This window comes from Ornithodoros turicata, unplaced genomic scaffold (assembly GCF_037126465.1).
Source record: "Ornithodoros turicata isolate Travis unplaced genomic scaffold, ASM3712646v1 Chromosome190, whole genome shotgun sequence".
Classification (NCBI taxonomy): Eukaryota; Metazoa; Arthropoda; class Arachnida; order Ixodida; family Argasidae; genus Ornithodoros; species Ornithodoros turicata.
The window spans coordinates 43,697-68,904 of NW_026999332.1; the positions used below are offsets into that span (position 1 = coordinate 43,697).

The 25,208-nt window shown below is 47.5% G+C and overlaps 1 protein-coding gene across 2 annotated transcripts in view; it reads left to right on the plus strand.

The window, feature by feature from the left end:
• LOC135373034 (atlastin-2-like) overlaps positions 1-25,208 on the plus strand; it is an 83,273-nt gene that overhangs the window by 43,446 nt on the left and 14,619 nt on the right. For both annotated transcript variants that reach the window (XM_064606347.1, XM_064606348.1), the window contains exons 6-9: positions 330-392; positions 466-519; positions 5,919-6,002; positions 6,653-6,736. In XM_064606347.1, coding sequence (XP_064462417.1) covers positions 330-392; positions 466-519; positions 5,919-6,002; positions 6,653-6,736 — 285 coding nt within the window. The remainder of the gene's footprint in view (positions 1-329; positions 393-465; positions 520-5,918; positions 6,003-6,652; positions 6,737-25,208) is intronic.

The following is a 25,208-nucleotide window of genomic DNA, read 5'->3' on the forward strand; positions in this document are numbered from 1 at the left end:
ATGTCCCCATAACCTCATAATACCACCCGACGAGAGTCTGAAAGACCAAGAAATGGTTCTTCCAGGAGGCTCAATGTGACTGAAGGTCCACGTAGAGCACCACTTGCGAGACACAGCGATGGCGCGTCAATTTCAGATGTTTGTCCATACTGCAGCAATAGGGGAACTGGAGAAAAAATAAAATAAGGAGTAACCATACAGTAGCAAGTTTTTTTATTTTTACAAAGAAATTCATTGCTAGTTAATTTGAGAAAAGTAACGGAGTCGTTGGACCTTATTTTTACATCGTTCCCCACGAAAGTAACTAGGTACCTATTTGTATGTTACAGATGATCGACGTTTTCTACACGAAATGCAAGAAGCCAATCGTGTTCCTGGCAAAGGAACCAAAGGTGCGTTTTGTCGGTTTTCGTCTTTACATCAATCTGAATGAGCGCGTTTCGTGAATCATTTTTCTGATTCCAGATGATGCGAAAGCAACGTGCAGCTGAGTCCCAATTCAAGGAGCACAAGAAAAAGGTACGGTGAATGTTCCTCGTGAACTTGCACAAATTTAGATTTAATGATGATAATTTAATGATTTCAATTGATGATTAACTTGCACAAATTTAGATGATTCTCCGAAGTTCATTATAGTGCATGAATGATCTGACGTTAATTCCAGTAACGTCAGTTGTTGGTTATCGGGTTTGGTCTCCTTTTCTCTATAATGATGATATTTCACACCGAGGCTGTGTGGTCAAAGCTTCGAATCCGGTTGTCTGAATTTTCCTTAGACACTTTAACAGCAATCTTGGCACGGTTCCCTGTGAAGTTGTTCGAGGGCACACGGTCCTCCGTGCGATAATCATGACGTTCCAACTTGAGCGTGGCCGCTTACAGCACCACCATCACAGTGTTAAGAAGTGGAATTCGGCTACCCGAGTCCTGCCACCACGACGGTGGAGGCAGCCATCTCCTGTTTCCAGAGATAACCTACTGGACGCGGCGGGATTTGTCATCAGTAGAGCCCGGATCCCTAGCAAATGCCAATTTCTTTTGTGTGGTTCTGATAATTCATTTTCAATACAGGAGCACTAACTGAGAACCTCCTGTAACGTTTTGACAGCGCCTATCAATGTCTATTCCGGCTTTAGTGCATATTTTGGCGTAGGTGCCTAATTCACGGATTAAACATCGAAAAATGTCTATAATAGTCTTTGCGAAGAGGCGATACTCCACTGTGCAGGTGGAGTCAACATTGGTCACTTCGCGTGTCAGTTTAAAACCGTCGGCCCAAGCAGCACAACACACTTGGACCAGTATTGTACAAATATTGGCAACGTTAACCCAGTATTGGGCCAATATTGGCAATGTCAACCCAATATTGAACCAATATTGATCCAACGTCGGGCGAAGATGTTGTGCTGCGGTGTCCCGTCAAATTCGCGAGTCAAAAATCGCGACCGTCAACACCGCGAGTCAAAAATCGCGGCAAGTCAATATCGCGACACGTCAAAATCGCGAGATGTCAAAATCGCGATACGTGAATATCGCGACACGTCAAAATCGCGAATACGCCATATGCAGGGTGTCCTAGAGAAAATTGGCCAAGGGTTAAAATAAAGACGAAGTGCTCTATGCGAATGAAACCAGCTGTACATTGCTCACAGTTTTGTGAACGATCCATTTTTTTCTCATCGGACCTAATCAATTAATTAGCGATAATTAATTTTCTTATTCTTTAATTATTGGTTCTAGTGCCATGGTGCTAATTAGTTGCTGCCAATCAAATTCAAATTACAGGAATAGATGAAGCCACTTCCATGCCAAAAACTCATGTATATTACACGGCCTTATACTTTCATCGTCCCTGATCTCATTTTCATTTTTGGAACTGCAAACTGACGAGGGGACTGAAATCTCGGTGCTGTACGTGACCAATTTTGATGTATACCAACAAACAACTGACGTATATTACGGAGCCTTACACCTGCAACTGAAAGTTATAGGCTATGCCTCTCAAGTAGTCCATGATGTCACGATTTTCATAGTCCTCGGCGATCCTTCTCACACGTAGAGCCGTGTCACGGTAGACTTTCTTGCTGGGCGGCGGCCGAGCGCCACTCAGATGTTGCTCCACTCTCACCTCGGTGAAGCACTGCTCCTTCTTCAAGCATTTTATGAATTCCCATATGTTAGGGTGAGAGCACCCGACGAGGTTGGCGAACCTGAGTGCCATCCTTCCACGGAGTTATTTGTGCGCGGAATGTCACTCACCACAGATTCGTAGCAGTTCCACGAGGAATTGGGGGAAAGTGGCTCGCGGCGCCTTCCTCTACGGTCGGTGCGGCCAATCCACGTGTCCTCAAAATAATTTATGAGCTCCACAAGATCAGGCTCGTTCTGAACGTAGAAGTCCGACTCCGGGACAGCCTCGAACGACGAGGCTACGTCGACCACGGGCACGTAGGCTGGCGCAGCGAGGTAGCGGATGTGTAGGGCGAAACTCGGGTCCCGAGCGTATCTCTCTTGAAGGCCGGTTCGTTGAATGCACCGGCATATACATTGCGAGAAATGAAAGAAACGCCCCCGAAGCGTCGTGCTTCGGAACGCTTCCTGCAGAGAATTCCTTGCACTTCTTTCAAAGTCAGTCATCACAGATCTGGGGCGCAATGATGGTTGGAGTGAGTTCAAGGCAGAAGACGCCATTTGGTATGATGCCGTGTTGCGCTTCTCCATCAGGATATACGCACAAGGGATCACTTCACTGTGCTGTACACCGTGCACGGTGTACAGCTGCTGAAATCTGCTGGTCAGAACATCAGTTCTTTCATGCTCAAATAGCAAGGGCACGGTCTTGAATGTCCCATCGCAGTACCAGTGCTCACACTCACTCAGTAGCTGCAGATTGCGCTGCGTGGGAAATATAAGAACCCGATGACCGTCAACCATGTTGTCGTGCAGCAGGAACGGTTGTCCCGCTTCTGTCGTTGCGAAGGTGCCGTCAATCGTTAGGCCGCGCAGGGAATTCGGAAGTGGTGGCAAGGTGGAAGCGCTTGCTCTCCTCCGCTGAACTGTCCTTTTCATCAGAGAGAGGCACGGGAGGAGCCCTACAACAGCTTGTGGCGTGCTGGATACCGCTTCAGATATGACAGCCTGAGTTGGAATCTGGGACCCGATGCTTAATTCCTTAACAACATTGAGAGTCTTCCTTAAAAGTAAATGGCAATACATGATCTCAACTGACCTCAGGCCCCTCGCTGTTATTTTCATATTTCATAGCTTCGTTTCGCTATCAATCAGTCATTGTTAGCTATCAGCCGGTCATGCTCGATTGTCTCTGAACAACTGAAGACGCCAGCTGCATGATGGTATTAAAAAATTATCTCTGCAGCATATACAACAACTGGGGGTCGCTAAAGCCTGTCATTTGATATCAGCGGAATTCCAACAGTGTAGATGTGGCAAGCTTATCTGACTTCAGCCGCAGCGGCATCCGGAACGTGACTGTGGGCCGTCTCGGAAATAACTACACTATTCACCGTCTTTGCCTTTCCTGGGCATTTCCTTTTCTCCGAGAGTATGCACCTCCAGTGTTGGCGGTCTCCAAAGAGCTTGTCTTTTCTGTACAAGAACCCGTTGTGCGACAGAAGTGGACGATTCTTGTTGCTTAGGAGAAATGTCGCCATGGCTTGTGGAGCTAAAACTCACATCGGAATGACCGAATATTGTCACGCATCCGATGCATCCCTCTTTTTTAACCCTGTACTTCGCCCCTGCCCAATGAGATCAACCCCACAGAATGACGTAGTGACCTTCTTTGAACTTCTTTGGAACGACAGCCCAAATTGTCTTTAGCGACCGGTTTCAAATCCGGGGTCGCTACGCCACAAGTGATTACAACCTCCTGGTCATGACATGTCCTAGTTAGAGGTTGGAATGTGCTTTGCTACGTGCTGGGGAAGATGCTCTGACGAAAAGTGAGAACACAGGACCAACTGCAGCTACCCTTTACTGTTGAAAATTTTTCATTTCTTCTTCTTTTTTTTTCTTTTTGGCCTGGAAGCTCCTCGCGCGGGGATTTGGACCGGAGCTCTTAACGAAGAGGTCGCAAATTCGCGGAAACTGAAGTTCGCGACCTTGGAGTGCACGCGAAAAACAATTCCGGAAGAAAAAAGCCTGTCTTTAGCTCCCTCGGGCAGCACATCGCCCAAAAGGGAGGTAATTGCATGCTAATAATAATTCGGGGATTTACATAATCCCACTATCCTCACAGGCTGCATGACGGAGAACAGAGAGGTAATTAAATCACATTTATGGCCCAGGATGCACTAGAAAGACTAGAAAAAGTAAAGAAAACACAAGAAGAAACTCAGATGTCCGAGCTGCCCATACACTGCCGCGTGTCACGATTCTGACGTGTCGCGATATTCACGTATCGCGATTTTGAGATCTCGCGATTTTGACGTGCAGCGATTTTGATGTATCGCGATATTGACTTGTCGCGATGTTGACGTGTCGCGATTTTTGACTCGCGGTTTTGACGGTAGCGATTTTTGACGCGCGGTTTTGACGTAGAACCTTGTGCTGCCTGGGTGTATCGCTTCTAATAACCGAGTATCTCAAACGTACCGGAGTCCAAGCTGGGAACTGAAAATCAGTTACTCAGTACAGTCGCTTACTCGTTCTTTCTCTCTCTTCAGGAATTGTATTGTTGTTGCGTGGTTCGCTGTGATATAATATAGATACGTTCAGTAATGATTTTGTCGAAATCTAGAACTGTCAGCCCGGCCTCTGATTCTCCAGAAGAGCGATTTCGATGTGGATGCGGGAGTTGTAATCCGTTGCTAACAAGTAGTTCTTCCCATTGGCATGAAAAAGATTCATTGCCATCCTTTGCCATGAACTGTCAGGGAAAGAAGTTGAAATAATAGGTTGGCTCCGAGGCAGTTTTTGCTTCATGCAACTCACACATTTCTCCACCATGTCAACTGTATCATGCGATATGCCTGGCCACCAGCAATACTCTTTGGCTCGCCTTTCGCATTTGACTATGCTATGCCCTCATATCCGTCGAGGAGAGAGCTACGTACTGAAGGACGCAATGCTGCAAGTATGAAAAATCTCTGTCCTCTCATCAGAATTCCTTCATGCAAACTAAGTTCATTTCTGAACTGCCAGTATGCTAAGCAGTCTTCGCACACTTCTGACTTGGTGTCTGGCCAGGTAGTCTGAATACGGTACGCAAAGTTTTGCACACGGTGTCGTGGTTTTGCGCATGCAAAAGTTTCTGATGACTTACATCTGTCACACGCACGCCACGGAGAAGAGCCTCTTCAACCTCTGCAACTTCCTCCGCGAGATGTGCATTTTCTTGTTCGGGGAGTGGGTGTTTGGACAATTTATCGGCGACTACGAGGTCTTTGCCTGGAACATGTTGCATTGTATAGCCAAAGCTCATCATCCTAAGACGTAAGCGTTGATGGCGCGGTGTGAGGTCATCTAGTGGCTTCCTGGTGAACAGATGAATGAGTGACTTGTGATCTGTTTCTACGTGAAACTTCAGTCCGATGACGTAGTCTTTTAATTTCTCACACGCCCATGTGACTGCAAGGGCTTCCTTTTCTTTTTGAGAGTAACCACCTTCTGCCTCTGTGAGTGACTTGGATGCGTAAACAACGACCGGCAAAATTTTGGTATCTTGTCGCTCCATGAGGACTGCTCCAAGGCCATAACTTGAAGCATCGGCCGTCGTCGGTGGGTGATGTCGCCATTGTGAACGTTACAATGGGATTGCCACGTATGTTGATTGTTTCGAACAATGTGTATCACCTGCGGGAAGTTGTTGGATGTAACGGCGTAGACGAAACGTTCACATACACACACTCTAGAGCACATGACCAGCGCATGAAACTACAACTTTTCCTTCTTTGCAGATGGAAGACTTCCATAGACAGACTGGTGACACTGAAGAGGATTCTGATGAGGAGGCATTATATTGGAAGCAAGCCATTAATAAGGTGTGGCGTGTTTCCATATAGGTTACAACGTGAATAATGTAGAAAACACTATCTAGGAGCAACCTCTGAAGTCACAGCCTCGCCTGCGCTGACGTCACTGCCACACCCACAGAAATCTAGTATCACGCAAGAAACCTTTGCGACCTCGGGCGATTCGTTCCGGAGAGCCGTCGCTACACGGCCCGATGCTCTATCCGACGCCAGTAAAGCATATTGTTAAGTTGTGCTTTCGGTTGATGGCACCATTGTTTTCGAGTTCAATGCTTCGCGCCGTCGTCTGTGGGTGATGTCACCACTGTCCATTGGTGTTTCCATTTAGCCCGTATGAAAATTCCGATCCGACAGTCGCGGATGCGCATTGGTTGTAGGACGCGTAATTTCGCTCAAACGACTCCCTCACTCTCAGTCGGCTCGACTGATTGGCATTGGCATCGCGAAGCAAGATGGCGGCTGCTTCTAGAACGTGGAAAGCTCAGTTGTTGAGTTCTAGTGAACGTTACAATGGGGTTGCCACGTATGTTGATTGTTTCGAACAATGTGTATCACCTATGGGAAGTTGTTCGATGTAACGGCGTAGACGAAACGTTCACATACACACACTCTAGAGCATATGACCAGCGCATGAAACTACAACTTTTCCTTCTTTGCAGATGGAAGACTTCCATAGACAGACTGGTGACACTGAAGAGGATTCTGAAGAGGAGGCATTATATTGGAAGCAAGCCTTTAATAAGGTGTGGCGTGTTTCCATATAGGTTACAACGTGAATAGTATAGAAAACACTATCTAGGAGCAACCTCTGAAGTCACAGCCTCGCCTGCGCTGACGTCACTGCCACACCCACAGAAATCTGGTATCACGCAAGAAACCTTTCCTACCTCTGGCGATTCATTCTGGAGAACCGTCACCACACGGCCCGACGCTCTATCCAGTACGCCTGTAAAGCATATTGTTAAGTTGTGCTTTCGGTTGATGGCACCATTGTTTTCGAGTTGAATGCTTCGCGCCGTCGTCGGTGGGTGATGTCGCCACTGTCCATTGGTGTTTCCATTTAGCCCGTATGAAACGTCCGATCCGACAGTCGCGGATGCGAATTAGTTGTAGGATGCGTAATTTCGCTTAAACGACTCCGTCGCTTTCAGTCGGCTGGACTGATTGGTATTGGCATCGCTAAGCAAGATGGCGGCTGCTTCCAGAACGTGGAAAGTTCAGTTGTCGAGTTCTGGTGAAAGTTACAATGGGGTTTCCATGTATGTTGACTGTTTCGAACAATGTATATCATGTGCGGGAAGTTGTTCGATGTAACGACTTACTGCATTGGGCATTTCACACGGTTAAACGTCCAATCTTGCCGTGCTGCTTCTGCATTTGTGCAACGCGGGTACGTACCATTTTCTGTATTTTCAGTAAATATGGGTTGTACAGGGGTAATATGGGGCCCATATTGCCAGGATTTTCCCAATATTGGCTCAAACTGGGCAATGTGTGGCCCATATTACCCATTTTCAGCCCATGTTGGACCCATATCGCCAATGACCAGCCAATATGGGCACAGTATTGTGTGCTGCTTGGACTATGCAGTAGTGGTATATATAATATCTCGTAACAATGGGCCGCTCAGATTACATGCGACACGCACGATAAGATATATCAGAAACCAATGGAATTCATGTATCGATAGTGTGAACAATGGGTTCGCAGGCTTGAATAACATGCGCCGCTAGGATCAGGTAACGGTTAACTGAGGTAAACAATAAGAACTCACGTGTCGATAGCGTTTGATAGGCACCTGGATGCACATTTAATGACATGCAATAACACGCAAATGACATTTAATAACAAGCAATAATATTCGATGACATTTAATAGCATTTTTCCGATCGGGTTGACGTCACGATCAGTCCATCACCTAGGTTGGTTGCTGCGTCAGAGCGCCAGGTGGTTTTGGTTTCGGTTTGAAATACCCACCAAACGCCCTCTAGTTTTCAAGCTGTGGCCGTCTGTAGTTTCGGCTTTAAGTAAACGGATGCCAAGCTTTTGAATGGTTGCCAGATGCCCTCTGGTTTCAAGCTTTTGACCGTCTGTAATTTCGGTTTCAAACCACAGCACGCTAGTTTCGCTGTGACAACGGCAATGCAGGTTTTTGAATGGTTGCCAGATGTCCCTCTAGTTTCAAGCTTTTGACCGTCTGTACTTTCGGTTTCGATTTGAAAAAAAAATGGATGCCGCGTCACAAAACGATTTTTTCCCCATGCCACCTTGATAAGTACACTCAAATAACGACGTATGTCAGAGACCAGACAACACTGTATATATTCCTTTTTTATTTAAGCACATTATTTTTCTGCTCTTTTATTGAACTAACGAAAGATATTCTACAAATTACCAGAGTCTTGCTTGACTTCATCCTTGTACAGAAGCAATCTGCACAAGCAAAGGAAAAACGAAACGTCCTGTGAATGTTTTTCTCAATCAGAACGAAGTCTAGGATGACTCAAATCTCGATCAGGTGCCAGGCAACAACAACAAGCAGCATTATCAAAGAATGGGTTAAACGTTTTCCGCTTTCCGATATGCCTCTGATACTGTAATGCATTTGCATTGGAGTACGACCTTAGGATTTGCCACATGGTAAAGTAAATAACTCAGTGCAAGCAATCACTATAAAGTAGAGGTATGCTATACACACGCATTTCCAAACTTGTGTTGCGCATTGCAACAACAGTAAACAGGGAATCGAGAAACATTGCATGACCACGTATTGTGGTTACCAGCTGTAATTGTTTCGAGATAAAAATAACAAAAAACTGGCATAAGGACAAGGGGGTACACTCACACCCTTCCAAAAGTTGCCTCGTCGATGAAGGCCTGATGGGTCTCAGTCGTCGACAGCTAGCTTATAAGACGCTTGATTTTTGTTTTATCAGGGATCATATTAGGGAAGGAGGGATCACATGAATGCATCGTGGACAGCTTCTCCTTTCCCAGGAGCAGCATGTGAAATGCGATACCTCTTGAAGACGCGCTCTTTTTTCTTCTTCTTTTGTTATGATAACACAACCGCGAAACACCCGTCCGGCTTTTTCCAAACGCTCTTTGGGAACACCAACACCAAAAAAAGAAAAAAAGTACGTTATCGCCCTGGCAAGATGCATTTTCGACTGGTGGTATACGCTGTCTGCCACGCACGGGCTTCCAGCATTGAGTGTGTCACGCAAGAGCAAAGTGATGTGAGTATTTCAAACCATTCTTGTGTTATAGTGTATCTTGTAGCTAAATGAAATACGGGCATGTATTTGTTTTAAATTATTTTTATTGTGTCGTTCACATGAGACAGCAGAAACATGGTAGCAGATTTTAAAGATAGTGATACCGTAACTGCTGTGCTTTCCATTCCCAATGAGTCTTGCAATATTGTACACATTGCCGAGGCATCGTTCTATCGGTCTATTACATAGCTTTAAGCACTGGAAGTTGTAATAATCGTTGCTTAATAATTGTGTAATAATTGCTTCTTTCAAGCGATGCCATAGTTGATGTGTATCGTTTTGCGACAGATTTACTCCGTATCTCGTCGGATGACCATTGCTGAGCCAAAGGCGTACGGCAGTTACTGCAGCTGGGCATCGGTGACGTAGAATTTTTCGTCAATCTGAGTCACGGTAGTGCATTTTCCCTGTTTCAGTGTCGGTTTTGTAAATTCTGTTGTAGCTACGAAAACGAATAGGGAAACAGCACTCGGAAAGGACAAGGTGTAGAAGAACATCTCCGGGCATCTATTTACCATGACGACCTACAGTAAAATGAGACAACTCGTCATGGATTTCATTATTGTTTATTGGTAAGCGTCTTTGGGCGACAACCTATTTTGCAACAGGTCAATTGTCATGTCGTTTATGTACACAGCCAGGTAATGGGAGCCGGTCTTCATTGCGTAGTACATGATACATAGACTTTCGGCCACCAGTTGCATTACGTCGACGTCACAATCACCGTAATAGCTGAATATGGAGCTGATCTGTTTTCCCCATTCGGAGATCAGGTCGAACGGGTGGTCGGATAGGTTTTCACACTTCCTGTGTACCCTGGCATAGATTGTGTTTGAAGACTCCCACACAGTCTTTTTTGTGGGAAGGTTCAGAGGCAGGGGCTGGAACAGGAAAATGCCTCTCGTTATCTTAGACGCTGCGACGAGCACTGTGTCCTCCGTTGACATCGATGAACCACATTCTAACATGTCACTCTAACAGGTATGAGGACGGCGACATTTTCCTTGGAGTTGATGATCCTGGGTAACGTCCCGCATGCCGCACACATCATCACCTAATTGGGACCAGGAATCGCCAGCATTGGCTGGCTGTTTGACATCGGACCAGTGATCACCAGTCATTTCGTCGTCGGTGGTGGCAGGTACTTCTCTTCCTTCTACGACTTCCAGCAGGTTGCAACAGGTACTGCACCTTTCCATTCCGAACGCGTCTTTTTTAATGCAGTGGCCCTTTCCAGGCTGCACACGCGTTAATTCGCTTGCATAAAATTGACCTTCAATAGGTTTTTACTGCTGGTCACGTAAGATATAGGTATTCGGGTAACCAATCTTGACTGCTCTCACCACAAAAATTTCACGCGTAAACGAACCAAGGTAACTTTTGACTAACTGGTGTCTGAGTTTTGCTATTCTGACAAGGTCGCCAACACGACTCTGGGGGTTTGCTCGGAGTAGGATAGAGCTTTTGCCTAAATAAATGTTCATTTCCTTTGTTGACATCCACAGGTCGTGCCGACAGAGTTCTATGAACACGATGATTATATGCTTTGACCAGAGGCTGTCAAACTTTCAAGTACGATTTATGTCCCTGATATTTGGAAGCACGATAAAGTGGCGTCATAAGACTTCGAATAGATTGTTCTGCAATGCTTGCTTCCGTATTTGAATTAGAGTGGAAGAGAGATATCCCTTTTGATTTTAAAAATGCTCCGACCGATTTATTGTGGAGCTCTGTACCACTGTCTAAATGAATCAGTCTCGGAGTGCCAATACGTCTAAAAGCGAGTCTCATTCCACGTTAATTTCCGCTGCTCGTTTATTCTGCACAGGCATTACAGCAAGCATACGAGAAAATGCGTCCATACAAAACAAAAGATAGCGCAAAACCCTTGTTGCATCTCGACAGGTTCTGAAGGTCTTTCAAATCTATTTGAAATATATCCTTCACACCCAAAACGATGGTCTTCCGGAACTGACGTGGTCGCTTAAGTTCTCTGAAGAGAGATCACACATGACTGGTTTCCAGCAACTTGGCAACATTTGCCGGCTTTTCACCTATATGGCTCATGCGAGTCGTTCAACACCACCTAGAGCACCAGGATGGTATACATGTACGTAAGCAGCCATTAGCACTATTTTCTTTCGCAAACACGAAGTCCGTCGAATGACAAATAGGCATTTATAACGGCCGCAACGTCACTTTTGTACCAAGAGGGCGATCGATTGTGCAGTTCGTATTTTATAAGCTCGATAACAGAACTACTTGGAACAACCCGAAAATGACAGATAACCCTTCCCTCTTCATATATCGCAAATACAGTCTTTAGCATCGGCAGAATGGCGAGGGCCTTCTTCCTGTGTCGAGCGGGAACATGCGCCAGAATGTTTTCGTCCCGAAGGTAACCACAGTGTTCCTGTTGCGGTTCCAACGTGCTCAATACTGGTTCTATTCTCGAAGTCTCTTAGCCGCTGTTGTGATAACCGGAGAAATGTGTCGACGAGGTGTCTCAGGTGTGAACGTAGGACTGCTGGCTGACGACTCTGCAGTCTCCTTTTCAAGTCGAGATGGATGTACGATAAGTGTCGGTATATTTAGCTTGACCAATAGTGGTAGGATTCTCTCGAGATACGGGGGTCGCCACACATTTCGCACTTTTGTGACCAAATAATAAACAAGGTCTACAATGTTGGTATTTGTTGACCATTGACAATGAGCTCAAACGTTCTGCCGTTCCAGCTGAGCACGGGTTTTAGGAAACGCAGTAATTGGCTTGCTCTCATCTTGTAGCCGCTGCTCATAAAATTAACGATGGCATGTTCCTCATCGTCTGCTTGAATCTGTGTCTGCTCGCTCGTCGACGCCACAGGATTTGTCTCCTCACTTGCTGCACTAGGCTTTCTTAATGTGTTCGCGGGAGGATGCAATAGCTTGTGCAAGTACTGGATGATCTCCATGGCCTTGATATCATCAGGCTCCTGTTTATTCAATATCGAGGGAATAGTGCTTTCCCGATAGGGAACAAGCTCGTATTTCTGCATTCTTTAAATGCCGATTGCTTTTGCGATGCTTTTGACCGCTAAACTTGAAACGAGACCTAACAAGCGTGGCAACAAAAATTGCAAAATCCCGCCGGACTGAAGAAGAATCCGCTTAACTTTCTTCACATCTGCACGGTCTTGCCTGGAAGCCAGTGTCCTAATGGGTGTTGCAAAAGGCTGCAATTGCTTTTTAACTTTCGGCGTTACCTCGACGTTTCCTTTGCAGAGGTTCATGCAAATCTCCCTGATTGTTCGTAGCTGTTCCCTGCTGGGATGTTGAATCATGTTGTAACGTTCTGCTGGTGTCTTTGCTTCAACGATGATACGTAGAAAACGAATGTGTTTGTTCAGCCTTTTCATGACCTGTATATGATCTGTCTGTGATCGTCCGGGAAAATGTTGGTCCACACCTTATATAGTGATCGTTGCTCTGTTGAGACAAGTCGATAACTAAGTATGAGTATGGTTTCTGACAGGCATCTTTATATATCGTGGGTAACAAATAATTTCTCCCAAAAATCTGCCTGGACAGCATACGCAGCAGGTCTGTAGTGCGTGGTGAACGAAATAAAACGAGAGCCGTGCTATTGAATTGCATTGTGCGATACAAAGGGTCGTTGACGAACAGGTATTGCGAGATGAACACGGCCGTGATTGACAGGTGGTGACACCCAGCAATATAAAAATTGCAGATTTCTTTCAGTCTTTGCCGGTCAGCTAAACACTCGTCAAAGATAAATACTGAGTGGCTATTATTCTCCGGATCTGCAGGGATGTCTTGACTGAAATTTACTTCAGGAAGGGTATCGAATACCGACTGCTTATAAAGATAGATATACAATATTTGCTTGAACGGTTTGTCAAAGAGGACAGCTCTTTTGTGTTTAATTAGTCGTGCCACGAAGGTGGATTTCCCACTTTGACTAGCCCCTGAAATTGAGACCAAGGCAGGCGTCACGTACCTAAAAGGTGCTATGACTGTCATTTCCTGCAAGGGAATGAAGTCTGGTGAAGATACGTTTTGTTAGATAAACAAGTTCGTGCTTGCAAAGTGCAGGAAAAAAAGCAGACTGCAAAGGTAGGTTCGACTGCAGAGCTGACGATGTAAAAAGAAAGACTGCTCAAGGTTGCCATGCTGGCAACTTCTTATATAAGAACCGTCTGACGCTCAGCTCCTTCACTCTCGAACCTCCTTCTGAGGAGGTATGGTGTTCAGAACGGTGAAATAGTTTGCAGTGTTCTAACATGTGCTCCTTTTGTTTTCAGCCAGTCCAACCTGCCCGAAGGATCATCATCATCGTCATTGCATCAGTGTACAAGTAAGCATCATGTCGTCGTCGATCTTGCATAAACTTGACAAGCTAAAGAAATATGGAGAGTTTCAAAAAATGGCGACAATTCCTAAAATCATCAAGTATGACGTGGTCGATGTCAACAAAATTGAAACGAGGTATGGCGAGGCAGTCTACGTAGCAATTGTGAAGGGTCACGAGCACGTAAAGATGTTCCTTCCTGCTCGGTTTCATAAACTAAGCACTCAAGACATCGAAGACATGAGGAACACGAGCGGACTCTGGATGGAGAAGAATGAGCGAGTTGGAAAAGACGGGACATATCTTCTTTCGCCAGATATCGTGTTCGGTCAATGCGAGTAAAAAATGAAAAAGAAATGGTGACATGGCACCTTTGTCCTCCGGCCTATCGGCAGCACTACACAAGAGCGCTGGGACTTCAAATTGATCTGGCTAACGTCCATAACCTTGCAACACCCTGTATCCCATTTTGTGAGACACTCTGTACGCTCCGCTACACTAACCGCTATGAGCTTCATCTACATGACAGAGACGACGACGGGCAGGATGTCAGCACGTTCTGTCATGAAAACGGACGCTACCTTGCCAGTGTACTTCGACATTTCGGATTTCCGTTACGCTTTTATGTTTTGCTGAAGGCGGAACTCGGGCAACATACGCCTGAGGATGAGATCATATTTGTCACTCAATTTATTCCTTGGAGTGTGCATACGCTGTGGTCGGAACGAGACGTAGGACGTGCTGTCATTGAAGTAGGTACTGAAGTGACCAACAATTTAGAAAAGCTTGAAATGCAGGGATCGGGATTTTTTTATTTCGAATTCACGTCTGCATTTTTCATGTTGGTCGTCTCGCACCACAGCTCATTGGATGTACCGACTTTGAATTGCCAAACGAATTGAAGAAAAAGTGTCGCTGTCTTCTGAGTGTCGACCTTCACGAGGATAGTGAACAGAACATGTGTTTCGCATTTTGCGTACTTGCCGGTCTACATCCTGCAAAGGGCTCTTACAAACGAAGAGCTTCATCCTACAGGTCGTACCTGTCTCAATATGTATTTCCAGAGACGTTTCCTATAGTGTTCCCGAAAGATGTAGAAATGTTTCAGAAGCAGAACGATGTGAGCATTAACGTGTACGGTTATGAGAAAGACGAAAAATATGTTTACCCGATTAAGGTTGTCGACGACCAGTGCAAGAAGCATGTCGACCTACTGCGAATTGACTTCCATTTTGTACTCATTACTGATTTCAATGCTTTGTTTACACCACCTGGTTATTTTCACTGCAAACGGTGTACGATGGGTTTCACCACCCCGGGTGTACTCGCCGATCATCTACTAACGTGTAAACAACAAAAAGTGTCCAAGGCTATTTTTGCAAAGAAGGGTGAGACATTGTCGTTTGCCGAAGAGCATTTGATGTCGGAAGTTCCCTTCTACTGTGTATACGACTTTGAGAGTGTACTATCATCGTGTTCGGCAGGCGGGAATGTCTACGAGGAACACATCCCTTCATCCTTCTGTCTCCTCGTCATACGCTCGTGCGATTCGTATGTGTTGAAGAAATATATTTACCGTGGTGCAGACTGCGTTTCCGTTTTCATGGAACTATTGCGTAATTTGCATGATGAGCTGTATGCGATGTTGCACGAGACTGTGCCCTTGCAAATGACCCCAGGAGACGAACTCGAACATTCTGAAGCCACTAAATGTAACATCTGTAAAGAACCATTCACAAAGAAGCAGAGAGTACGAGATCATGATCACGTAAGTGGAGAATATCGCCAATCGTTGTGTCAGGGATGTTATCTGAAACTGCGGATACCACGTAAAGTGCCCATCATTGCGCATAATGCCAATAATGACCTCGGATTCATAGCAGCTTATCTGCACCTGCTTCGGAAGAGAGACATCAGAGTGATAGCTTCGAGTTGTCAGAAGTTTAAAGCTATAGACATTGGTATGTTCCGCTTCATAGACTCGTTAAGCTTCCTGAATGCTAGTCTCGACACACTGACCAAAAATCTATGCGACAAAGGTGCATCTAACTTCAGGTGTCTGCGTCAGTTTTTCGCAGAGGAGGACTACTTCAAGTTGGTTGTACGTGAAGGGGTTTTATATAAGTACGTTACCTCTTTTTTACGTTACGACGAGCCCTGTTTGCCATCACGTGACCCGTTCTTTAACTAACTGAACAGATCAGAAGTGTGCGAGGAAGATTACCACCATGCGCAAAACGTCTTTGAAAAATTCAACTGAAGAGCCTGGGCGAGTACTCGGATTTGTACCTTCTGACGGACGCACTGCTTCTGGCAGACGTGACTCAAAACTTCCGAATATGGGCGTTGGAGACACACAAAAGTGAACCACTTCATTTCGTGTCACTCCCAGGACTAAGCATGTCTTGTGCACTAAAAATGAGTCGGATTAATCTGGATTTAATCCACGATCCCGATGCCTATCTGTTAATTGAACGGGGCAGGCATGGTGGTATGACCCAGTGTTCAATGCGAATGGCCCTTGCAAATGTCCCAGGGACAGAGCAGTACGATCCCGAAAAACCAATGACCATAATTCATTACATGGACATAAATGGACTCTATGGCACAGTGATGCGTGAACCACTCCCATTCGGAGGCTCCGAATGGCTGTCACCCGAAGAGGTTGCAGGTTTAGATATAACCCTTGTTGCAGATTATGCAGACGTCGGTTATTTTTTTAGAGGTAAACCTGGCCTACGTACATGAGCTCCACCAACGACATAGAGATTTACCGCTCGCGCCCGAAAAAATGAACGTTCCGTATGTGTTGCTCTCAGATGACCCGATGAAAAAATTGAGCCTCCCACAGCATGATATAGAACCAAAATTACTCCTTACATTGCTTGACAAGAGGAAATATTTTCTTCATTATCGCAGTCTAAAGTTGTACCTACAGTTGGGTCTCCTACTCTCGGGTGCTCAGGTTCAAACAAAAACGATCCTATGTTGACTTCCATCACGAACTACGCAAGCAGGCAAACAATATCTTCGAACGTAACCTGTACAAGTGTTTACTTGTACTATACTCCGTATATGGGAAAACATGTATGAATGTACGAAAGTTCGTCGACTGGCGCTTGGCAACTTCCGGTGAGCAAGTGTTGAGATTCTTGCGTAAACCGAACCTCAAACAATTCAGGGCTCTATGCTCTAACGTAGTCTTGTTTCAGTTCGCTCAATCGATTGTCCGTATGCGACAGCCTCTGTACCTGGAGTTCACTATTCTCGAGCTCTCTAAAGTCATACTTTTTTATAACAACTTGCTTCGGGTAGCCCCGGACACAAGGCTCTTGTATATGGACACAGATTCTGATATCGTGATGCTGAGCGATGAGAAGGCCCTTGCGGAGCCCAACGACCACATCCTAAGGTTCTGTTTCCTGAAACCAAAGCTCTATGCACTAGACCTCCAAAGGAAAAAGAAAAAAAACGATACAGTCGTGCTAAGGGGGTGAAACAATGTGAAGCCCAGAAGTTGCATTATTCAATGTACATACACTCTCTTAAGCTTGGCGAAGTTTTCAAAGTTTGTCAGATCCTCATTGTGCGCAAGAAAAATATCAACAAAAGTGTATGTGTTACGAAAGTAGCTCTAAATCCCCTGGACACAAAGCGTTTCATTTGTGAGGATGGTATCCAAACGTTACCCTTTGGGTACACATCCAATGGAAAAAAGTAGACAGTTTTTATGTATATGTTGCCCTAGCTGGCTGTTGTTGTTTTAATGCTGTTCTTTTTTTATACAGGGTGTCCCACCGAAAAAGGGCCAGGGGCTAAAGAAAAAACGGAGTTCTTTACACAAATGCAACCAACTGTACGTGCTTGGCAGTTGTGTGGTCTATCAAAAAAAATTTTTTTTTCATCGCCCCTTGTCAATTAATTAGCGGTAATTAATTTTCTAACTTTTTAATTATCGGTTTTAGCTCTCAGATGTCAATGAGGAAGTTGTGGTACATGTCGAAAAAGACGCAACTGAAGTGGTTCGAGGTTGCTATGGCTTGTGGTTTAGTTTTTTCCCGGGTTTAAAAATTGGTTTCTGAAGCCGCGGGCACCACACAGCGCTTCCCATAATTCGGCGCCCGCGTGCGACGATTGCAGTGCTCTCTGATAGATGTGCCGTGAAACAGGCGAAATATCTTCCTGTTGTGTGAAGTGGCCCAAGGATGGTCTCCAAGTGCTAATATCAAAGTCAATGTACGCCGGAGGGCGCTGGAATCCTCGCGCGCGGGTGCCGGATTGCCGGACTTTTAAGCTCGGGAAAAAAACGAAACCACAAGCTATAGCAACCTCGAACCACTTCAGTTGTGTCTCTTTCGACATCTACTACAACCTCCTCATTGACATCTGAGAGCTAAAACCGATGATTAAAATGTTGGAAAATTAATTACCGCTAATTAATTGACAAGGGGCGAGGAAAAAAAATTTGGATAGACCACACAACTGCCAAGCACGTACAGTTGGTTGCATTTGTGTAAAGCACTCCGTTTTTTCTTTAGCCCCTGGCCCTTTTTCGGTGGGACACCCTGTATAAGATTGTGCCTGTAACGACATGAAAATAAATACCATTTTATTGTGTCAAAGTACACTGCAACATGACATGTTGACTGTCTTTCTTAAGAATTGCTTGCGTGCAAGGACGGGTATCAGCTTCTCATTTAGTGTGAAGTTTGTTGACAAAAATCTCTGAGTGCACTCTTGGAGCGAAAATCCACAAGCCCGCATGCTGCCTACATACAGGCAGTAGAGGCCACATGTAGATGATTCGTAGCCCCTATGTGTTTTCTTGTTAGAGTAAAATGACCTTTTAGGATGAATGAATTGGTAGAATTCTTTGTAGACGGGCTGCTCGACTGCTCAAGGGTACACGACAAGGCTACACGACTGCTCAAATTGAGTGACTGTCCAGACACACACTGTGGCAACATGTTGCCTGCTGCAATTATATGCATATTGTAGTGAAGATAACGACACGTCAGATGACGACGATGACTCGCGCCACTCCCGCGCGGCTGTCTGAATAAACCTATTCCTACGGTCACACCTACCTGCGCTCTTCCGCTCTACATATTTGGTGGAGGTGCGGAACCAAAGGATTCCTCTGCTTATTCCCCGCCCCATAGGCTACCCTCTGGAGCTCCGCAGCGGCCGAACGCTACGTCAGATGACTCCTTCTTCGGGAGCGGGAGGTTCCGGCGAGGATCAACAGCCGCCCCCTCCTGACGCATCCAACCGTCATTGTCAGGTGCGGCAGCGGGATCCTCCGCCTTTCAGCGGAGCACCGGATGAAGATGTTGGCGACTGGCTCGCACAGTATAATCGAGTGAGCTCGCATAACGTCTGGGCCGATACCGTGAAGCTTTCCAACGTAGTGTTCTTTTTGAAAGGCACGGCGCTGCAATGGTTTGAAAACCACGAGGCGTCACTCACCTCATGGCCCATATTCTCCGACTCACTTACGAAGCTGTTTGGCAGGCCGTCGCAGCGCAAGCACTATGCCCTTCAGCGCCTTTCCGTCCGGGCCCAGCTTCCTGGAGAGACATGTACCTGCTATGTTGAGGACGTGTTGTTTTTGTGCCGCCGTGTGGATGCCGCAATGACTGAGCAGGACAAAGTTAACCATATTATGAAGGGCATCGCAGACGACCTTTTTAATTTTCTTGCGCCGAAATCGCCTCAGACTGTTGCTGAGCTTGTGGAAGAATGCGGCAAGTTCGAAGAACTCCGAAATCGCCGAGTGTCGTCTGGCTTCCAGCGTCTTCCGCAGACGCTCGCCACGTCTTCCCCTTGCGACACGCACTCTCTTCTGGATCTTATACGGCAAGTGGTTGCCGAAGAAATTCGTTGCATTGTCGTGCCGGCACAACCTCCTCTTCCGCCCTGTACCAACCCCGCTGCTGCGACTCAGGAAGCCTGCGCGGAGCCAGCGCCATCCTGCACTTGCCCCATGCATATACCGCCGCCCACCTACGCTGCGATTTGCGCGTCTCAGCCTCGGCAGCCCAACCCGCCGCGGGATACATTCCGGCCCTTTCGGGCCCAACCTGACCGGCGCTACCGCGTTCCTTACGACGCGCCCGCACGCACCGATGTTTGGCGCGCTCCGGACGGTAGTCCAATTTGCTACTACTGCCATTCACCCGGCCATATCCTGAGGTATTGCCGTCGTCGCCCGGACTATTCTCCACAGTCGAATCAGACCCGCTACGCTGCCCCTCGCCGGTATGACTACGAACGTGACCAAGACGAAGGTCGCCGCCGCTCACGGTCGCCGTCACCCTACCCCCGTCGGCGACGGTCGTCGTCACCCTTGGTGACTCCGACCCCAAACTAACCTGTGCAGCCTGCGATACTGTCGGGGACCAGGCTGCAGTTCCCATTTCGACGCAAACCCATCCCCGCGTTCTTTGCTCCGATGTGCCTTGCCCTAATTACGTTGCCGTTCAAGTCGATGGACACCACACCTTAGCACTCGTTGACACTGGGGCTACAATGTCATGTATGTCGAGCACATTTTGTCGCCGCCTGCGTAAAGTATGCACTCCGCCGCCCGCTGGACGATTACTTCGCATGGGTGATGTGTCCCTCGTCGGCCCCTTAGCGCAGTGCACCGCGCGCGTTTCTATTGGTGAGTCTACGTACTGCATCCCATTTTTAGTTCTTTCCACGTGTATCAGCGACGTTATCCTCGGCACCGATTTCCTTTACTCTGTCCGCGCTGTTATAGACTGCCGCTCAAGGACCATTTCTTGGGATGTGCTCCCCGACGCATCTGTTTTCGTCGAGAACACCGTTCCTGAAGTACGACTTTGTGTGCACGAAGACGTTGTGTTACCTCCAGCCGCACTTGTCCCCGTCCGTCTCCATGCGCCTCTTCCTTGTCCCGACATGTCAGCCGTCGCGTCCTCCTCTCCGCCGCTGTTTGCTCGGGGCCTGCTGCTCCCGCCAAGAATTGTGACCATCACGTCGGGTGAAGCACTTGTTTGGGTTCTCAACACATCTCCGGAACCCCAACTCGTACCACAATCAATGTGCGTGGCCACCATTTCACCTGTAGCTGACGCCGCTATTACCCCTCTTGCGCACGCTACAGCCGACGACAACCGTCCTTCCGATGAGTCTGCCCCGTGTGGTTGCCCGGAGTCGCCGAACCTGGCCGATACAGGCTTGCCTGTGCCACCGTCTCCCATTACCACTGCCATCCAGAATACTATTGACGGGTCACTACCGCCGCAGGAACGCCAAGACCTACTGGCCCTACTGCGCACCTTCAGTGACCTCTTCGACATCAGTGCCCCCAGTACTCATTTGCCTGTTACCCACACGGTGGAGCACGTTATTGACACGGGAAACTCCTCGCCGGTGCATTCTCGACCTTACAGAGTTTCATCGTCTGAGCGCTGTGTCATCCAAACGCATGTCTCCGACATGCTCAATCGCGGAGTCGTCCAACCCTCGTCGAGCCCCTGGTCCTCTCCGGTCGTTCTCGTCAAGAAAAAAGATGACAGCTGGCGCTTTTGCATTGACTTTCGGAAACTGAACAAAATAACGAAGAAAGACGTGTACCCGCTGCCACGCATTGACGACCTTCTAGACTGCCTGCAAGGCTCCGAGTACTTTTCTTCGTTAGATCTCCGAAGCGGATATTGGCAAATTCCCCTGGCGAAAACTGCCCGTGAAAAAACTGCTTTTGTTACACCGGACGGACTTTACGAATTCGCTGTCATGCCCTTTGGCTTATGCAACGCGCCCGCCACATTCGAACGAATGATGGACACCATCTTGCGCGGCCTCAAATGGCAGACGTGTCTTTGCTACCTAGACGACGTCGTCATTTTCTCGTCCACTTTCCCGGAACATCTCGACAGGCTGTCCGAAGTCCTTTCCCGGTTTCGTGCCGCACGTCTGCAGCTCAACTCGAAGAAGTGCGTCTTTGGCAGTCGTCGTATTACGGTTCTAGGCCACGTCGTCGATCGGACTGGCATTCACCCTGATCCCAAGAAAGTTGATGCGGTGCGGAACTTTCCTCCCCCGTCGTCAATCAAGGAATTACGTGCCTTTTTGGGATTATGCTCCTACTTCCGCCATTTCATGCCCCACTTCGCCGACATCGCTGAACCATTGTATGCCCTTCTCAAGCGGGATGCGCCGTATCATTGGAACGATGTTGCGTCCCTTTCGTACAACCATTTGAAGGAGTGTCTCACCAACGAACCTGTCCTCGCCTTTTTCGTCCCAGGAGCACGCACGGAGTTGCATACCGATGCCAGCGCCACTGGCTTGGGAGCTGTCCTAGTGCAAACAATCGATGGTACTGAGCGTGTCGTCGGGTACGCCAGCCGGACGCTCTCCCGTCCGGAACGCAATTACTCAACCACAGAGAAAGAATGCCTCGCCGTTGTGTGGGCAATCTCGAAATTTCGTCCATACCTTTACGGCCGCCCGTTTACCGTCGTAACGGACCACCACTCCCTCTGCTGGCTATCCAACCTTAAAGACCCCTGTGGACGCCTTGGCCGATGGGTGCTCAAGTTACAGCCGTACGACATCACGGTGATCTACAAGTCTGGGCGCAGACACAGTGATGCTGACGCCCTGTCCCGCATGCTCCCGTCTCCTTCTGAATGCGCCACATTGCCGGCTCAACCCCTCTGCCCCTTATCATCTATCGACGTCGCAGCTGAGCAACACCGCGATCGTCTTCTTCAGCCTCTGCTCCAGGTTCTCCAACAACCCGACCACCCTGCTCCTAGACGTCTCCACCGTAAAGCGAAATCCTACGCTTTGCTTGACGGCACTTTATATCGCAAGAATTATCGCCCTGACGGCAACCGCTGGCTCCTCGTTGTTCCATGTACCTTGCAAGGCCACATTATTCGCAGTTGCCACGACGATCCTACTGCCGGGCACCTGGGCTTTCTCAAGACTTACACTCGCGTCGCTGACCGTTTCTTCTGGAAAGGCATGTATCAGTCTGTTTGGAAACACGTCCGAGCTTGTGTCCCCTGCCAACATCGTAAGCGGCCGCCAGGTCTTCCCGCAGGGCTTCTTCAACCGCTTCCTCCACCAGAGAAGCCTTTCGACCGCCTCGGGATTGATTTCCTCGGACCCTTCCCGCCCTCAGCGTCTGGTAACCGCTGGATAATCGTCGCCGTGGATCACATGACCCGCTATGTAGAAACACAAGCCGTTCCCACTAATAGTGCGGACGCGGTGACGACCTTCCTTCTCCACAACATAGTGCTTCGCCATGGTGCTCCTCGTACGTTGCTCAGCGATCGTGGCACTCCTTTCCTTTCTGCTGTCGTCAGCGCACTGCTTCGAGCCTGCAGCACCGTCCACGCCCTCACCACCTCATATCATCCGCAAACCAATGGCCTGACCGAGCGTTTCAACCGCACCCTTGGCGACATGCTTTCGATATACGTCTCCTGTGACCACACCAATTGGGATGTCGTCCTCCCTTTCGTCACCTTCGCCTATAATACTGCTCGTCAGCGTACCACTGCATACAGCCCCTATTACCTTCTGTACTCCCGTGCTCCGACCACAATCTTGGACACTCTTTTTCCTTGCCCCCCGCACTCTGATGACCCAGACGTGGTTCTCGACGCGGCCGCCCATGCCGAGGAGACTCGTCAACTCGCGCGTTTGCGTACCTTGGAAAATCAGGACACAGAGCGCTTTCGGTACGACGAACGCCATCGGCAAGTCCGCTACGAAGTCGGCGACGAAGTCCTTCTATGGACTCCGCTTCGTGTACCCGGCCGCTCATCGAAGCTTATGAAGCGCTATGTTGGCCCATACCGTGTCACTCGAAAGCTTCCACCCCTCAACTATGAAGTGACGCCCCTTACCCCACCACCTGATCGTCGATCCCGTGGCACCGAAGTCGTCCATGTCATGCGGATGAAGCCTTTCGTCACTCTCCCTGCCCACACACCCGAGACCACGGCTTCACAGTCCACCGCTCCCGACATCACCGGGCTTCCGTCTTCCGAGGGGGGGCAATGTAGTGAAGATAACGACACGTCAGATGACGACGATGACTCGCGCCACTCCCGCGCGGCTGTCTGAATAAACCTATTCCTACGGTCGCTCCAGAGGGTAGCCTATGGGGCGGGGAATAAGCAGAGGAGTCCTTTGGTTCCGCACCTCCACCAAATATGTAGAGCGGAAGAGCGCAGGTAGGCGTGACCGTAGGAATAGGTTTATTCAGACAGCCGCGCGGGAGTGGCGCGAGTCATCGTCGTCATCTGACGTGTCGTTATCTTCACTACAATATATACTTGTGACTTTTCAACTTTCCTGAAGCATTATGTTCTTGGGGCTCAATGGAAAATATCGTCCAAATACTCTGTTAGATGATTCAAGATGTCCACAAGTCAGTTTTACAAGGAACCAACCAAAAATGAAATATGATCTGCGACATGTAACTCTGTAGTTTCTCTACTGCTATCCTTTGGCTTTGACAGATCGGCATCTCTGTTGGAAATGGATTTACAGTGAACTTGGTGAGAACTTTGTATTAGTTAGTTTGTATTGTTTTATCTCACGTATGTAGGTATGGGTTTAAGTAGCTTTTTTAGTTTATACATCTAAGTCATGAATAAAGTTTGTACTCACCTATAAACCTTGCAAAGGAACGTGTTTTTTCTGTTGTATGTGTACAAAATTAGGTGATAAATAATAAAATAAATCTTTTATCATTGACAGGCTCAGGATATTGACTCTCTATTAAAGCCCTACGTGGACATGCATGGTCTGGGGAGATGTTTACTTGCGTATGCCCATATCAACTTCTCGTTGAAGCTAAGATTGACTGACGAGAACTTCTTAGTACAACTTGAATTGATCGACTTAAATTAATACGCCACAGCAATGACGAATTCCTAGGTACAGATATACAGACAGTAGAATCCACAAGTAGCGACCCTGAGAACTGGTCATATGCTGTAGCTGTCAAGGTTCGAGATGGTTTTGTCCTTTCAAAAGTGACACAGTGTTCAATGTTCACCTGGAGAAACTTGTGGGGCAGAGTGCGAAACAGAGTTCACGTTCAACTTTTTATTAGCAATTTCATCACAGCTGAAGGTTCCAGAAATAAGTATTTCGTACGAAGAAAAGGCTGTATAGAACTTTAACTCTTCCATTCTTCTTTGAATCTGACATGGCTTTTTTATCCTTGGTGACTTCAAGTTCAGAGGGCGTTTCAGACACAAAGAGCACCGTGACAGGTGCGGCGAGATTTGCTACAAATGTAAAAGTGAGACGAGTACTTGCCTGCATGACTGGGCTGAGTGATAGGTTTTCTGAGTGTGGAATAAGATGATAATGCAGCATAAAATAGCGCACGCGTGACGCCAGAGTAGTGACGGTTTAACGTCAGAGTACCGCGGGTGTGGCAAGACGTCGCATGACGTCGTTTGAGGTCAGTGCGAGCCTGGCTGTGACGTCAGACTCTCCCGATAGCGGGCTGTTATCTGTGACGTGAGATTTTGCTCAGTGATAGTGCTTTATATACTGCTAACATGTGATTTATTCTGC